Here is a 17,061-nt window from a genome sequence, read left to right as displayed (position 1 = left end):
GACAGCCGGTTGCTGACTGCTTACTGATCGCTTCCCTCTGGAACACAGGCCGGTTTCCCCTCCTGCCCAGGGACCTTTTCTGCTCCACAGGCTTGGACTCTGAGCTGCTAGAAACGGCTGCCAGGAAGCCGGGCTGGAGCCCAAGTCCCTCTTCCTCGTTTGCTTCGGAACTACTCAGAACCCCTCTTTTCCTCTTTCAGTTACCATCGAACCCCCCTTTGCTCCAGCCATTCTGACTCACGGGCGTTCTAGATTAGAGACCCCAGAAGTCCGTGTGGGCGCTGGTGACCCCTGGATTCACCGCTGAGTGCCGCTGGCTGTTGTTCTCCAGATGCTCCTGCTCATCCGGCACCCTGGAGATGTGCTCGTGCAGAACGTCAGGAGGAGGGCGGCCCGGGGCGAGGCCGGGGACACGAAGGCGTGAGTGCGGCTGGGGAGGCCCGGGGGGGCAGCTGTTTCTTTACCGGGTCTGCCAACGGACGGGTGGGCTTTCGGTCCACGCGCCCAGGCATGAGGATTCAGGCTTCTCTGTTCCCCAGTGCAGAGCGAGACAAGCCCCCGTTGCCCCTTCCCAGGGCCCCCCGTGACTAGCATGGGCAACGAGGCCCAGGGCCTAAAGGAACTGAGAGCAGGTGTAACATACAGGGGAGGATTTCACGAGAGCGAGAAGTGCACGGGCTGGGCACAAAGCGGAGAGGCGGGTCGGCGGTACACACGGGCCTCCCCTGTGAGCCCCGGGACAGGGAGGTCTCCTGTCCTCCCAACACGCGAGCCAAGAGGCCGGGAGCCCCCCTGAAAACGTGCCCCCCACCGCCGGGCCACCCCTCCCCCAGTGAGTCTGAGCGTCGTGCTGTGAACACATCGACGCACGTTCCAGAAGGTGGAGCATCAGGGGGAGAGGAAGGGGTGTCTCCAGGTGAGTGGAGGGTGTCCTTGAGGGGGGATAGAGGGGACAGAACCAGAAAGCCAGCAATGACAAGCCCCCCACCTGGGAACCCAGCGTTGGCTCCGCGCTGCAAACTGGAAATCTGGAGACGCGCTGGGGACCGTCTGCCCCATCTCCTTTCATTCCTTCCACCTCTGAGTGTTTTCTGTGGCCTCTGACGAGCCTCAACTTGCCACCTTCTCAGCCCCTCTCAAACTGACGGGTCCCTCTCTTCTCTGGAAAACTAGCAGCGGGAAAGGGGCCGCCCCAGCCCCGCTTTCAGGCCCTCGTGGTGAGGAGCCACCTGTCCTCCCCCCGACACTGGAGATGTGCGCCCGGTGGGCTCTGCCCCCAGCTTTCCGAATGTTAGAGCAGCTCTGAACGTTGTCATCGGCAGGCTCGCTGGGCAGCTCTCGAGTACACGGCGTTGGTTTTAGAAAGAAAGAAATCTGCATATTTGCAATCTGTAAAACACATCTCGGGCAGTGGAGCTGCCGAGAAAGCACCGTTCTGCTTTGCAAAACCGACGTGTGGGAGGCGTCGGTACCGGGGAGGCGGGTGGAGCGGGGAGGCAGTGCCTGGGCAAGTGTTTCTGCAATTATGTTCCTTTCTGCTTCCGGAAGCTGATGTAGGAGTAAGCACACAAAGGCTTTGGTTTCTTCACAAAGATGGGAGAGGCTCCCCAGTGAACTGGAACATGGCTCTTCTTTTCTCTTGAATTGTCCTTTTCTTTTAGTTTGATGATCATGGTTGCTTATTTTTAAAACCGCTTTTATTGTGACATAGCTCACGTGTAAGAAATTGCACAGATCTTAAGTGCATAGTTCAGTGAACTTCTATGTCGATACCCAACTGTGGAACCTCCTCCCGGATGAAGACATAGAATATTCCAGCGTTCCAGGAGGTTCCCTTGTTCTCCTTCCCACCCATTTCCACCCACCTCCCACCTTTACCTCCTCTAGAGATAGGTTTTGTCTCTCTCTGAACTACTTACAGATGTGACCACATGGGAGCAGCCTTTTGCTTCGGGCCTCCTTAGCTGAACAATTTACTGTGAGGTGCCTCCATGGTATGGGTAGTTGTAGTTCATTCGTTTTCACTGTTGTTAGTACTTCATTCTGTGAATACTCTAGAATGTGTTTATCCACTCTACTGTTGATGACTATTTGGGAGTTTCCAGTTTGGGACTGTTGTGGTTAAAGCTGCTATGAATGTTCTTATACCTATCTTTTGGTGGACTCGAGCACTTGTTTTTCCTTGGGTAGATACTTAGGAGTTGAATTGCTGGGTCATTAGAGTGTGCTTGTATTTAGCTTTATTAGAAAACATATAACCGTTTTTAAGTAACAGTACCATTTTGCATCCCACTATGTTGTGTGAGAGTGCCAGTTGCTCCCCACCCCTGTCAACACTTATTATTGTCAGTCATTTTAATTTTAGCCATTCTGATGGGTATGGAGGGGTATCTTATTGTGGTTTTACTTTATATTCTCCTAATGACTAGTGATGTTCTTTCCACTTATCTGACGTCTCCCCTGCTTCTCAGGTCCAACTCAGATCAGACCTCTTCTGTGGCCCCTTTCCTAACACCTACCTCCATGATTCATTCCTTCTTTGGCCTCTGTTAAAAAATCAGCCAGCCAGCACACTGCAGATGAGAACTTAGTTGTTCTCCAATTGACTTTCCAAAGTCCATTTCATAATATCGCCCCCCATACCCTCACTGTGCCCAGCGGGATCTGTACACCACAGGGCTGCAGGGACTCAGCGATGCCCAGAAGGTTTGCTTCACTTTTCTTGTTTGCCCAGGGGGTCTGATGTTCTGCCAGACTCAAGGAGGGGCTTGGGGCTCAGGGGTTGGCTGGTTGGCGGGTCCTGAGGGTCCCAGATCCTCTGAACCCTTTCCCGGCTCTGTTTTTGAGCCCTTGGATTTTAAGTCTTCTTTTCCAACCCAGGATTTTTGGGGCCTACAGCCTGGATGTCATCATCAGCACTTCTTTTGGCGTCGACACGGAGTCCATCAATAACCCCGACAACATTATTCTCTGCCACATTAAGAAGTTGTTCTCATTCAGTTTTTTGAGCCCTCTGATCATCCTCATAGGTACAAAGAACTCTCCCTCTCAAACAGCAGTGTCGGGGCTTTCAGCTTTGGCCCCGGCCATCTTTGACACACGCCAGGCTTGCCAAGCGTCTCACAGCCCCACCAGAGGACAATAAGGACTTGTCCCCCCAGGGCTGTTGTGGGGCTTAAGTGAGATAGAGTGTGCAAAAGGGATGTGTAAACTCAAACGCTTACACGTGCAGAAGTAAAGAATTAGCACGTCACTAGAAAAACTTCTCCACTTATTGCTGTGCAGTTTTGCAGGAAAGTTAAAAATATCTTTAGAATAACACAACCCTTTAATTCATAAGCCCAGTATATTTCAGCATCTCCAAGCTCTTTTGGTTGCATCTCCATATGAGTAACGGTTTTTTGAGCATGTATCACAAACGTGATATTTATTTATCTACAAAGCTTGCAAATGTACTACTGTGCTAATATATTATGTACATAATAAAACATACCCCGAAATAGATAAAAGATAGTAGCAAGTAAAAACCTCACCACAGACTGTTCAGCACGTCCCCAGGAGCAGCACACATGTCTGATCCTAAGAGGCGTCATTCTTTGGCGAATGAGAAGGTTCTTAGGATACAGGAAGTGTTTCACCCGCAGCATTTTCATCTTGACAGACCTGTTTGTGAGGCTTCCAGTGTGTTCTCATTCTAGCCTTGCCAACACCCTATTTCAGCTCAAATATCTTGTCGTGCTGGTCAGTCTGAAGTTGTGCTAAAAGCCAAACCACAGGGGAGGCTGTGGGAGACACGGTGATTAGAGGGTGGGCTCTGGGCTCACACTGCTATGGGCTCGAGTTCCGGTCCCGCCTCTTGCCGTGTGGGCTACGCAGTTTCTCACCTCAGTTTCCTCTCCAGTGAAATGGAGATAGTAGTGGAAAATGCCTGGTGAGGCCCTTGTGAGTCCTGAATGAGGGAGACCCGGGAAGTCCTCGGCTTCACGGTTAGCACTTAACCAACGACCGCTCTCCCCTGGCCGTGGAGGAGGTGGGGTTTTTCAGGACTCTCGCACCCCTGAGTCCCGGCCACCCAGGCCCACGTGGGTCCCCTAGAGGGTCTAGGATCTGCCCAAGGTTGCCACACCAGGCTGGGGTCCAGCAATGTTGGCCTTTTCCCCTTTCCTTCCAGTGATATGCCCTTTCCTTGTGCCGCTGCTGAAAGAATGAGGGTGACTCTGCTGCCCAGAAAGAGCTGGACTTCTTTGTGGACGTCACCCAGCGTCTCAAGAAGGAGCGACAAGCGAGCGGGTGCCAGGTAAGCCTGGGGCTCACCACCCCGCAGCTCCCCCAGCAAAATCCACACGCCAGCCTGGGGCCAGCAGAGGATCTTGTCTTCACCCAGACCTGAGTGACCCAGGCAGGGTTCCAGGGGCAGCAAGTCAGCCGTGGAGACGGTAGCGGGGCATGCCGTGGGACTGGCTAAAGCTGAAGATGGTTGTTGGGACGTGAGATTGAATAAAAACCAGTGGGCCCAATCCCTGCCCCTGTGGAAGGAAAGGTTGGTCATAAACAAGGATGGGAGCATGAAGGGGGCCTGAGGGGGGCTGGGTGGCCCGAGCCCCTCTGCTGGCACCAGACAGAAAGGGAGATGGTGGCCGTCATCTCCGGACTGAACTTGCAGGTTGACCTGTTGCGCAGTGAGCAGGTGGGGGGCCCCCAACTCCATGATGTCTCCCCACTTCCCCAGGCTGCCTCAACGTGGACTTATTTGTTGGACCTTTTCAAACACCTTGAAGGGGAGAGGGCAGTATAATGGAATGGCAGCCAGAGAGATGAGGGCCACCTCAGAGAGGGGGAAGCAAACGAGCCCAAGAGCATTTATCTGCTTTACTAAAAGTGCCCGTATCAAGCTGGGCAAAACGTTTGGGAGAAATATGACAAGTGAAGTGTTAACCGGACTTAATTTATAAGGATCTTGTGCAAATCAATAAAGAAAACACCAAGACTCCAAAGATGGATGTTCAAAGAACCTTCATTAAAGAGGAAATACAAATGCAGATAAGTGTATGGAAAAATATTCAACCTCATTAGCAACCCGAAACATGCAGATTAAAAGAAGACTATCTGTCGCTTATTTTACTATCAAATTACAATTTAAAAATAATAGTATGTAATGTTGGTAAGAGCCGGAGGTATGCATAGTGGGTCTGTACGTCAGTACAAACGCTCTAGAAAACAATTTGGCAATATGGACAAAAGGCTTAAATGATTCCCATTCTGTGATCTGTTAGTTCCATTTCAAAAAAGCTAGAAATCTATAATATAATAATTATAATGTGTGCAAAAAGATTCTCAAGCAAATAGGTTCACTGGAGCATTATTTGCAAAATAAAAATATTAGAAACAAAGGAAGAGTTAAAAGATGGAGTACTTATATCATGGAATCATATCATAAAATGCCGAGGAAATTTTAATGGCAGCGAAAAACCCCAAACTTAAATCATGCTGGGTGAAAATACCAAACAGAAAATCTTGCATGGAACGTGAGCTCCTCCATGGAAACAATGCCTGCACAAAAGACTAGAAAGAAAAACATAAAAATTCAGTAGCACAATAGCATGCTCTATAGGTGTTGGATAATGAATAATTTTGATAACTTTTCTGAATTTTCAAAAATATACATATATCTAAAAAATAATTTGGACATAAAAATACATTTAGAGATACTTGAGCATTTTTGCTTAAGACCCACTGTGAAAATGCATGAATGGAATGGGAGCTTGCGGGGGGCCGGGGGCACGATAGGATGAAGGGGTGTAGCCCACTGGAGCAGGAGGTGGCTGGCTTCTGGTCTGACTTGGACGCGTCCCCAGATGGGACACAGGCTGAAGTCTGGGAAACAGCCGGAGCCCCTCTTCCGGGGGTCGTCAGTGAGCGCTCCCGGGCTGCCGTGGTCACTTCCTCCCCTCTCTCGCTCTCTGCTCCAGGACCGTGTGGACTCATGACTGATTCCTCCGGCTCATGACTGATTCCCAGGCCACAGCCAGTCTGGAATCCAGCAGAGGTGACATCACAGAGGCCCTTGGGGGCTTTTCTCCTGGACTGGCTTGAGGCCAGTGTCCAAGCCTGTGTGCCAGAAACCATCAGTAATTTCCAAAGACGCCATTGCCTTACGGGCTGCAAGCACCCAATTTTTTTTGTTAAAAACATACCTCGTGGATCCAAGATCTGGCTCCACTTTTATTTCACCATTCCCTTGATCCAGTCACTTCTCACCTCTGGCCTCATCGTTACCTGTAAAATGAGGGTGTTGGCTTGTGTGATCTCCAGTCCCCAGCTCATAAATTTTTACAAACCTTCTCTCTTTTTCCACTATCATAGAACTTTATCTAGACGACTGTTCTTTTTTAGCTAAACTTTGTGGGTCGGTTGCTCACAGCCAGCCATGTGTACTGAGAGTTTCTCCTTTCCCAGTTCTTCCTTCTTTGCCGGGTGGGGGTTTCCCAAGAACTGAAGGACAGTACATTTCATGTGGCCGGGAAAGGAACATACTGGAAGGGGCATCTCTCCATGCAGAGAGCCTGGGGAGGCATCCAGAATCTCGTCAGCCGTTGCTGCACCTGTTCACGCTGCCATTTGTTTCCCTCCCAGCTCTGACCGACATGGAGATCTCCGCTCAAGCCAGCAGCTTTATTTTTGCCGGATACGAAACCACAAGCTCAACGCTCAGCTTCATCGCTTACAACCTGGCCACTCACCCAGAGGTGCAAGAGAAGCTTCAAGAGGAGACGGACCGCGCCTTTCCCGACAAGGTGAGCTGCCCTGGGGCCACTGTGGGGTCAGCAGTCCCCACTACTTAAATCTCACAGTTTAATTCTGAGTCTGAATTCTAGATGTCCCCAGAGAGGGGGCTGCTGACGCACTGGACCAAGAATGTGTCTCCTGGTACGTTGTGCTGACTCCGGGATCCCACGGGAACAATGCCAACTAGGAATCCCGAACCAAAAGAGCTAATGTGGGAGCTGGGACGGACAGCGTGGGACAGTTAAGGATGCTTTGCAACTGCTTGATAAGTGCCAAGTGGCCCAACGTTCATGCATTCAACCAGTCTTTGACTAGACCAGAGGCGGGCCAGGGTTCAGGGGTAGACGGACAGACAACCGGGGCAGGGCTCCAGCCTCAAGGAGGGCTGGTTCTAGTGGTGACGCCTGGGGCAGGGCCAGCTTCACGGGCCCAGGGCTTGGCATCATGCTCTGCAGGTGCTGTCTTGAAATTCCTGATCTTTGAACAGGGCGCCCTGATTTTTATTTTCCATTTGAGTCCTGCAAGTTATGTCGCTGCTCCTGGGTGGGGAGGGGGCGGGCAGGTGATAAACAGGTGAAGCGATAAATGAACAAAGTAAGTTCAGCTGGTGATACATTCAGTGAAGAAAGTACGACAGGGTGGAAACTGGTTGGAGAATGGGGAGAGGACAGAGGGTGGGGCAGGTGGGGTGCAGGAGGGCACACCTGAGACGAGGTGTTCATGGACGACGTCTCTGGGCAGGGCGTATGTGAGCTGGGATCTGAGGGGGAAGCCAGCCTTGCGCTAGAGCATTCCGGGCTGAGGGGACGGGCGGTCAGAGGCACTGAGGCAGGAGGGACCTTGGTGACTCCAGGAGCTGGGAGAAGGCCACGTGGCCGAGTGCAGTGCCCAGGAGGAAGAGGACGGAGCGGTGGGCAGGGCCAGGGCCCGGCGGGCTTTGTAGACCAGGGGATGGAGCTGCACTTTGGACCTCTTTGCAGTGAGAAACTATGGAGGGCTTGGAAGCAAGGAGAGATGTGGTCGGATTTGTGCACGCAGGGAGGCGAGTAAGGAGGCTTTGGTGCAGGTGGGAGAGACGCCGCAGTGGTGGTCAAGAAATGTGGATGGATTTAAGGGGAAATTGGGAGGACAACCCAATGGGCCTTGCTGATGGATGGGCAAGGTATGTTAGAAAACGGATCAGGGAGAACTTCTAGGTTTGGAGCAAGTGGATGAATGGTGGGGCCATTAACTGAAGTTGGCAGAGACTAGCGAGGAGAAGTTTTGGGGAGGTGGAGAGAGCATTTATTTGGCCACGTTGAGCTAAGCATCCCAGAGAGATACTGAGGAGACACTGGCTTTCCGTACACCACAGGCACGCATGCTGTTAAAGCTGAGAAAGGAAGGCTGTACCCATCCTAAAAGCGGGCTACCACCTTGCATCCAAGCCATCCCTCACCAAGAGGGAGAGAGTCACTGAGACACACGTGCCATCCCGTGAGCTATGGGACACTTCAACCCCATCTCACCTAAAGCCGACAGCGTCTGCTCTAGAGACGGTTGTTTAGTTGGCTCTGAGCAGGCAGAGGTGCCTCGTGGACACTATTGAATAACAGAATTGTTCCTTTCCTAGCACCCAGCGCACAGCCCCTTCCGTAGCCGCTTCCTGAGCACCCTCCTCTCCCGCAAGCGGAGCCGACCCACGGGACCCTCTTCCAGATGGAGTTCCTGGACATGGTGGTGAACGAGACCCTGCGGCTCTTCCCCCTGGGGGGCGCCTGGAGAGGGTCTGAAGAAGACCGTGGAGATAAATGGGCTGACCATCCCCAGGGGGACGGTGGTGATGGTCCCTGCCTACACCCTACACCGCGATCCCGAGTACTGGCCTGAGCCGGAGGAGTTCCGCCCCGAGAGGTAGGAGCAGGGCAGGGTTCCTTCTGGTCCTGGAACCCTCAGTGCTCGCTCCTAGGACCCCCAGCTGGGTGGGTGAGGCCCACCCCTCCTCTCGAGGGTCTTCTCCTTTCTCAAAGTCAACTGATTGTCGATGTCCGTCCCATCTACAAAATACCACCACCATTGCGCAACCCAGCAACTCGACACCGTAGCCTGGCCCAGCTGGGATAGAAAGTGAACCCCCACACCACCCAGTCGCTATGTGGAGTATTTCCATTACCCAGGAAGCTCCCTTGTGCCCCCACCCCGTTATTCTCCACCCGCCTCCCCCACGGGGTCAACTGTTGCTGTGATTCCTGAGACTGGTGAGTGGTCGTACTGGTGGTGGAGCCTCCCCCAACGGAGTCATGCGGTGTGTCCTTTTCGGGTGGTTTGCTTCTTTTTATTGCCAAGCAGTCGTCCGTTGCATGGATGTACCACAGTCTGTTGTCCCCCTGGGTTGGACATTCTTGCATAAGCCTTTTCGGTTCTCTTGGGGAAATAGAGTGGAAGCAATGTAGAATTTCTAGAAGGACCTCGGAAGGCCACTTCGGCCCCCAGTGCAGAACACCTCTGCCCATTCTGTGCCGACACCGCTGTAAAAATAACACAAACGGTTGCCCGGATGCCAGCCACCGGCACCCAGCCCACCCTCTAGCCAAGGAGTTTTATAATCTCCACATGCTCACTGTGCTCAGAATTTAATTAACTGCATTGAGGAAAGTGACACCGGAACCGGCTTTATAGCAGCTGCAACAGTGAGGGGTTTATGGCCACATATTAAAGCCAGAGCCATAGGGACGCTGGCTCAGAGCCAGACAGATCAGCGGCAAGGAGAGTAAAGATGGGTTGAAAATAAAATTTAATTTTCTAGCTGCGGTGATGAGCAAGTCATATTCTGGTTTCACTGTGGGGTCAAAGACTAACAGAGGAGCAGGAGCCTGGGGTGGTGTCTGGAGGCCAAGCCAGCGGTGAACGGGCTGGAGCAGTTGCCAGGGCAGCCTCAGCAGAGGGTTTTAACCCCACATCCTCTTTTGCATAAATCCTCCCAGTCCCAGTGAAGAGGATCAGCTGGAACCTGTTAACTAAATGGCCGGCACAGCAGGGCAGGCACAGGGGGATTAATTCTGTGTTCACCCGAGTAGAGGGGCCCGGCCCGGCCTTCTAGGCAAAGTCCAGTGATGGGAGCACCCTGGCCTGACCCCACCACTCTCCTTCCCAGGCCTGCTGCCCAGGTGTGTCCACCTGCTCAAGACATGGCCCCCTCTCACCCTCGAGTGCTTTGCTCCTTCTGTCCTTCCCCACCTGCCGAAACTCCACCACCCTTCAAGGTCCACCTCTGCTGCAGGGCCTTGGCCAGCCACTGGGTGCTCCCCGCAGCTCCTCCTCCTCTCCCTCCTCCCAGCCTTTTCCTCTCGTCCAGGCCCTGTCGCTCTGCCCGCTCTTGGCACAGACAAATCTTTCCTGTGTCTCGGTCTCCAGGGGTTGCAAATGGGGTGGCGTAAAACCACAGCAATCTGTTGTCTCACGGCTGGAGGGCAGACATCTGGGACCAGGAGTGGGCAGGACCGTGCTCCCTCCGGGAGGCTCCTTGTTCGTCTCCTCCGGCTTCTGGCAGTGCCTGCTGCACCCCCCGGTCCTCCTCCGCTTCGGGGGTGTCCTCCCCAGGTGTCTGTCCTCCCCTGGCATCCTCCTCGCTGCGTCTGAGCCTGCCTCTTCTCTTCCTTCAGGGACACCAGTGCTGCTGGTGATCCTCTTTGCCTCATCCCAGCTGATGACACCTGCCAGGACCCTGCTTCCAAGTAAGGTCACGTCCGCAGGTGCCAGGGCTGTGAATTTCAAACTAGCTTTGCGGCACACAGTTAAGTACACAACACCTGCTACACCCTTCTCAAAGGAAGGGACTCTATTTCACCCATCTCTGTTCCTCCCAAAACCAAAAACAATGCTTTACACATTCTGGGGGCCAAATAAACACTTGTTGAGTTCATTCACCCATTCGTTCATTCATTCATTCATTCATTCAGCAAATCTTTATTGAGAGCTTAGTATGTACCAAGCTAGGAGGAAGCAGTGAACAAAGCACCAAATAATTGGCTTCCGTCACTGAATGCATATGACTGTCCACAAACAAAGGTGCCGCGGTTTTCTCTGCGGACCCATCTCCCTCTTGGCAACCAGGTTCAATAAAGCCAAGAGGGCGGCCCTGGATCCCTACGTGTTTCTCCCCTTTGGAACCGGGCCCCGGAACTGTGTCGGGATGAGAGTTGCCCTCCTCTCCTTGAAGGCAGCCCTTGTCGTGCTCCTGCAGAGTTTCTCCCTGGAGACTTGCCAAGAGACCCCGGTGAGGCACCTTCTCTCTACTTTTTATCGAATTTGTTTGCTTCAGAAGTCGGCGTGGTCTTAGGGCTGGGCCTGCCAGAAGCCGGGGAGGTTGGGTGAGCGCGAGGTTAGGGACCAGTCCACGAAACTCCCTCGCTCCTGACACCAGTTGTGAGTGTGGGGTCCCCAGGACCACCCTGTGTTTCAGTAATTCGTCAGCAGGACTCACAGAGCTCCCTGGAGGAGGTGACGCTTATGGTGACGTTTATTACAGAGGAAGGAGGGGGTGCCCGGGGCAGAGTCCAGGAGGGTTCCCGACGTGGAGGGTCGATGGCACGATCGGCTGCCCCCGTGGCTGACCGCAGTCTCTGGGTCCCCTGGAGGTCGAGCTGATACTGCCTGCCCCAAAGCCCCCACCCTAAATCATTCCTAGACTTTCTGCAAATAAAACATCCCTATTAGGTGACCACCAGGGTGTAGAGACCATCTCCCAGAGGCCAGGGCCAGGGCTTCCTTGGACAAGCTTGGATTCTTCATTCCACAGTGAGGGATCCATGCCTATTTCCTAGAAATTAGCCTCGAGGATTCCTGTTTCATGCTCTAAGCCACAAGGGGAACCTGTCTGAAGATATGGTCTAGGCACTGGATGCAGGATGCCCCTAATTGTAGGACTTGGAATTTGGGAAGAACTTTAGAGACCATTTAGAAAGGAGGAAACCTGAGACACACTTAAAACCACACCTTGGAATAACCCAGCGCTCTTTCTACTGTGCCAGCGAGGAGGGCTCGTCCCCCACGGAATGCAGAGCGGGCAGCCTTGTGTCCCTGGCTGGGGGGGCCGAGTACTTGACCCAGAGCAGCTCCCAGTAGCACACGGCTCTTTTGATCTTCCTCAAAGTCCCATCTGCTTTCCTGCACAGATCCCCCTGGAACTGGACACCAAGGGCTTCATGCAGCCTGAGAAACCCATCGTGCTCAAACTCACGGCCAGAGCGAGAGCTGAGCCCCGGGACTGAAAGGCTCTGGGCTTAGGAAGCTCCGTCCGTCCTGCTCAGCTCTCCTGAGGAAGGATCAGCGGTCCTGGATCACACAGAAGCGAGGTGCCACCTGGGCAGAAGCCGATTGCACTTTGGCTCTCCCCAACACCACACCCGGTGCTTGGACAACCTCACCTCCCGTAATCACCACGTTAAAAGAAAGCTTGACCTGGAATTCCAAGGCTTTCTCCTTGGATGCTGAGATCCTATATCCGCCCCCCCAGCAGTGCAAAAACGTGAAAACCCAACCCCTTCTTGTTGACCTAGTAATTGGAGAGTCCCATGTGATCCGTGTCATGCTGCTCAGTTCATTAAATTCTTGGTCACTGCCCGCCTCAGTGATCGCCGACAGTGTTTACCGTAGCCTTTGTTCACCTCGTACCCCGTCCCTGCGCCTGGGCACGTGAACAGAGGCATTTACGAGGCTCCAGGTTGTGTGACTTGCAGGGCAGGGGTGAGCTGGAAAGGTGGAGATGGACTCTGCCTGGGGAGGAATAGTGGTGGTGGGGGCCTAGCCCAGCCCTGCCTGCCGGCGCTGGCTGTCCGGGAGATTTCTGTTGACCTCAGCTCCTAACAGCCCCCTCCTCTGAAGTGTTTCCACTCTCACGTCTAGTCTTCACCAGCACAAATAAATCTTTCAACAGGGATTAAGGTTACAGATGCTAAAGCCGACTGTGTGAACCCCGTGGGCAGGCCGGAGCACTGTGGGATTCTGTTCATCTCACTGGGGACAAGGATGGTTTTGGAATTCGGTGCCCATCGCCACTCACCTCTAAGGATCTGGTGGTTTTCTTAAATGTGGAAGGTTTGAAGGCCCAGACACCTGCGGAGGGCACCTGTCTGCCCTCTTAACCTCCTTTGTTTAGCCCAGGGGTGCTGCAGCTCTTGCAAGAGAATTCCCACACAGGTGACGGCCCGGAAGCAGGCCCACTGCGCTCTGTGAGTAACGTCAGGGTCACTCGAATGCACTGCCCACGTAGAGGGAGTCCACTTGGCCACGGAGGGCAGGCCCCAGGGGTGTCCTCAGAAACATCCTATAGTGAATCCAGGACACTGAATAAACACAGCTGCTCTGGGGGGACCTTTCGTACCTGTGACCAAATAGCTCACGACTTCCACCCACGGGAACATTCTCTCATCACCTGGACCCCAGAGGGTGTACTCAGTGAAGCATTTCCCAGTTCTCCTCTGAACAGCTGCAGCACTGGGCAACTTTTCCACTCGCTTCTGCACCTTCCCGTCTGCACTAGATCGTACAGTCACTGGGGGGAGAGCCTGTTAGACGGGCCCCCAATGCCGGACATGTCCTGCTCAGTCCTGATGCCCTAAAAGGAGAGCATCCTAGAGAAAAATTCTGCAAAAGGAACCAGTCTTCATTTTTCAGATTTGTTCCAAAAAGTGGAATTGAGAAAGAGGATGCGACAAAAATTGTGGTGACAATGTTAAGAAAAATCCAAGGAGGATCCCTGGCAAGAGCTGGGAGAGAAGCAAACAGCAGAGAAGCCAGAGCATAGCCTTGCCGCAGGAAAGCAGAGCTGACATTGCCTGTGGTGTTATTTCTGTCTTGAAATTTCAGTTAAAAAAGATAAAGGATGGGGGTGTTGCCTTCAGTGTTGTCGCCATTTAGAGGGACCCAGCTGGGCAAAGAGATGATAAAATTAATTCAGGAAACTGTCCCACCCAAAGGCCCCTCTTCCCCAGGACGGTCCCCGAGGTGGGTGGAGGCCACCGGGCCCAGACCTCCGGCTCCACTCGTCTCACCGGCTGGGGACTAATGCAGTAAACAAACTCGGGATGTGAGGGAAAGATTCTGTCTCCACATGTGGAGGACGCATTTACCAAACCCCAAACTGTGCTGTAAAAAGAATCAGGCATTGCTAGGTGGGAAGGAACACGTGTGTTTCCCAATGAACGCTCCCCTGATGTCAGTGCAGATGGAGGAAATCACTCGCTCACCCATTTACTCAGCCGACCACCATTTCTTGAGCCAGCGTTGTAGCTTCGCACTACACTGACGAATCCCCTTCTGGTAGCAGGAAACTGACGATGAGCAAGTTAACAGCATCCGGGCAGCAGTCACAAGAAACCAAACGAGACGGTTACAGACCGGGAGCAATGCGATGAAGGAATAAATGAGGTGATGAGGCAAAGCGAGTGGGAAAGTCTGTCCCCTCTCACGGTCAGGGAAGGCCTCTGTTGGGAGGGGCCCTTTTCCTTGAGAGGTTAGTAAGGTGGTTTGAGTCACACTGAGAACTCAGGGAAGGCGCTCCAGATGGCAGGCAGGGGGAACGGTGGCAGTGCAAAGCCCTGAATCTCTTGGCGTGGTTGAAGGACAGAAGGCCAGTGAAGCTGGAAGTCGGGAAGTGTGGAGTCTAAAGAGCTAGAGATCTTGTGGGGTGGGGGGCAGGTTAGAGGATTAGATTAAGGACCTTGGAGTCTTGCTAAGTTCTGGATAAAGTCATTACAGTGTTTTAAGTTGAGGTGTGTGGTCATCTCGTTTGCATTCTGGAAAGTCCTCTGTGATTTATGTCTCCTACAGGGACAAGGTGAAAACATGGAGATCTTTGAGAAGGGTTATTTCTGTGCTGCAGCTGAGGGATGAGGCTAAGCTGGACTAGAGAGGAGGGCAGTGGCGACAGAAAGAATGATTCAAGTAAACCATGGAGGGAGAACCAACAGAACTCAGATCTGTTAGGGGATGGGAAGAGCGAGCCTCAAGTTTGACTCCAGCATTTACTGGCTCAAACACCTGGTTGTGTTGCAGCCATTTACTGAAACGGAGGGACCAGGAGGCACGGGTCTGGGGAGAAATCAGCATCCTGTTTTGGCCACTTGAAATTTGCAAGGTCTATCCAGAAGGTGGTTCCAAGTAGACAACTCCACGTATGAGTTTGGATAGATTCTGAGAGTTGGCAGCACACGGAGTCAGGTAGTTGGAGAAGAGATTTCTTCAACATTCAGACTTGGGGCCGAGGAGACTTTGGGAGAACACACTGCTGAGACCAGGGAGGAAATCGAGAGAGGGGGAGGGGGAGGGATGGGGAGGGGGGAGGGGAGGGGGAGGGGAGAGAGATGGGTCATAACAACCGGAGAACGTGGCGTGTCGAGAGACTGTCAGCTGACACAATGCAGCAGGTAGGGGTGACTGGGCTCCCACATTTGGCATCTTGGGGGCCGTGGGCACCCTGGACAAGAAATATTTCCACATAGTATTGGGGTAAGAAGCCACTTCTTCTGGAATACAGTAAAGGGTTGGTGGGCAGCATCTAGTATGTGGAGATAGTGGCCGCCCAGGTGAAAAATCAAATCACACCTCGAGCAGGATGAGGCACAGAAGCTCACAGACTGTGTTCTTACATATCATCCATGAATTATCCTGACAAGCATTTGCCATTTGGAGCCATCAATTTATTTCAGACGCCCCTGTGGCCATTCCAAGCAGAGAGAAGGGAGGCAGGATACTATCTTTTAGCCCATGGAGCTTTTCCGGATGGATGATCCCTGCGTCTTCAGATTGCTTTCACCCTCAGTGCTTTGTGTCCCCCACATGCAAGCTCTTCATCTCCACAGCATGGGGAGTGTGAAGAGGACTGAATGTATTTCCCACTGTGTGAGCTCCGGTCTTTATCAGGTGTCTCACTCAGATGCCTTCGGGGCTGGACAGGTAACGGCTGGACAGGTAACGTGACACCGGCGCATGTGACAACTGCCCTTGAAGCCTCACTTACAGTGTCTGCTACCACGTCGAGTGTGGGGACCACCGGGGTGCAATGCCTCACTTCGGATATTACACAGTGCTGTTCCTGGGGGGGACATGTGCAAAGGGAAGGAGAGAACCCCACTTCTGCACCAGCATTTTTGTTTGCATCAAACCTGGTTCAAGGTCCTGGCTCTCCAGGCTCTGGGGCACGGACTAACACCTGTAGTGTAGTGGTAGCGCTGAAAAATGTCACCTTGCAGAGGGGTCACAACCCAACAGCAAGCCACTCTGAGGAGTTACAAAGACAGGGCACGGAGGGTGAAATGGTAACGGTGATTGGGTTTTGGCAGCCCCCTCTTTGCAGTGTAACTTTTAGGCTTCCCTCCATGGGGTGGGTCACGGGAATAGCCCTGATTTGTGACACCTTGCGAAGAGTGCTTGCTCCAGTTGTGACACTATTTGACATGTCCCCAAACATCTAGAATTGAAAGCCATAGTTTTTCTGGAGTTGGTGTTGGGATACAGCGGATAGAACGACACCAGATTCATAATGCAGCTGGTAAAGATGAATCCATTATTTTGTTTGGCTCAGAAATGGTCCCAAATCTTCTTTATTTTCTGTGCCTCAGCTCTCCCCAGAAGCATTTTAGCTGCTCTTTTTGATAGATTATGAGACAGCCTAGCTCTCCTGACTGAGAGAGTTGTAGGATTTCAATGTTACATTTTTATATCCGCACACTCCACGGAAACTCAGGTCATTTTATGCATTATTAAGGACTTTCACTGTCCATGCTCATCTATGCTGGTGGCCGAAGGGTGAGCAGTTGGCCAGGATTCTGCACAGCCAAACCGAGATGAAGGCCCGACACCTGCCTTTATTTCACATAGGGGCGTGCTTTTCTCAGCCGCTTCTTGTGATGTTTGACAAGCAACTGCAATTTTCCACCTGCTATGAATCTGTAGTTATAACCTGTTCTGATGAAAGGGGGTGGTAAATTATTTATTGGGAATAAAAAAATAAAGAAGACTCATCCAAATGTTTTTGTTGTTAATGGTTTTGGCTATTTCACTTAGGCACAACTCACTGAAAAGTAATCCTAAAATTATTAGATAAATCTAAAGGGTAAAAATGCAAAGAGTTTATTTCCTTGGCCAGTCTCCCACTATTTGTTCTGTTTTTGTTTAATTTGGATTTTTATTTGATTTTTTTTATCAGAGCAATCAAAAGGTTCCATCCTAATCAAAAGACTAATAAATCTGCCCCCACAAGATTGCATTAAAGAACATGGCTTTTGTGGGGGACAT

General features: G+C 52.2%; 1 protein-coding gene across 1 annotated transcript in view; it reads left to right on the top strand.

Annotated features, from left to right (window-relative positions):
- The window catches only part of LOC119517188 (cytochrome P450 3A4-like), a 29,122-nt gene extending 16,743 nt beyond the window's left edge, over positions 1 to 12,379 (top strand). The window contains 12 exon segments of the mRNA XM_037813757.1: positions 332 to 420; positions 2,881 to 3,029; positions 4,172 to 4,203; positions 4,619 to 4,687; positions 5,856 to 5,912; positions 5,995 to 6,046; positions 6,634 to 6,794; positions 8,437 to 8,536; positions 8,539 to 8,553; positions 8,556 to 8,679; positions 10,879 to 11,041; positions 11,940 to 12,379. Coding sequence (XP_037669685.1) covers positions 332 to 420; positions 2,881 to 3,029; positions 4,172 to 4,203; positions 4,619 to 4,687; positions 5,856 to 5,912; positions 5,995 to 6,046; positions 6,634 to 6,794; positions 8,437 to 8,536; positions 8,539 to 8,553; positions 8,556 to 8,679; positions 10,879 to 11,041; positions 11,940 to 12,035 — 1,107 coding nt within the window. The 3' untranslated portion in view covers positions 12,036 to 12,379.
- The last annotated feature ends 4,682 nt before the right edge of the window (positions 12,380 to 17,061 follow it).

This window comes from Choloepus didactylus, chromosome 21 (genome assembly GCF_015220235.1).
Source record: "Choloepus didactylus isolate mChoDid1 chromosome 21, mChoDid1.pri, whole genome shotgun sequence".
Lineage (NCBI taxonomy): Eukaryota > Metazoa > Chordata > Mammalia > Pilosa > Megalonychidae > Choloepus > Choloepus didactylus.
Note: the sequence above shows the minus strand (reverse complement) of the source record. Positions and strands in the feature narration are given on the sequence as shown.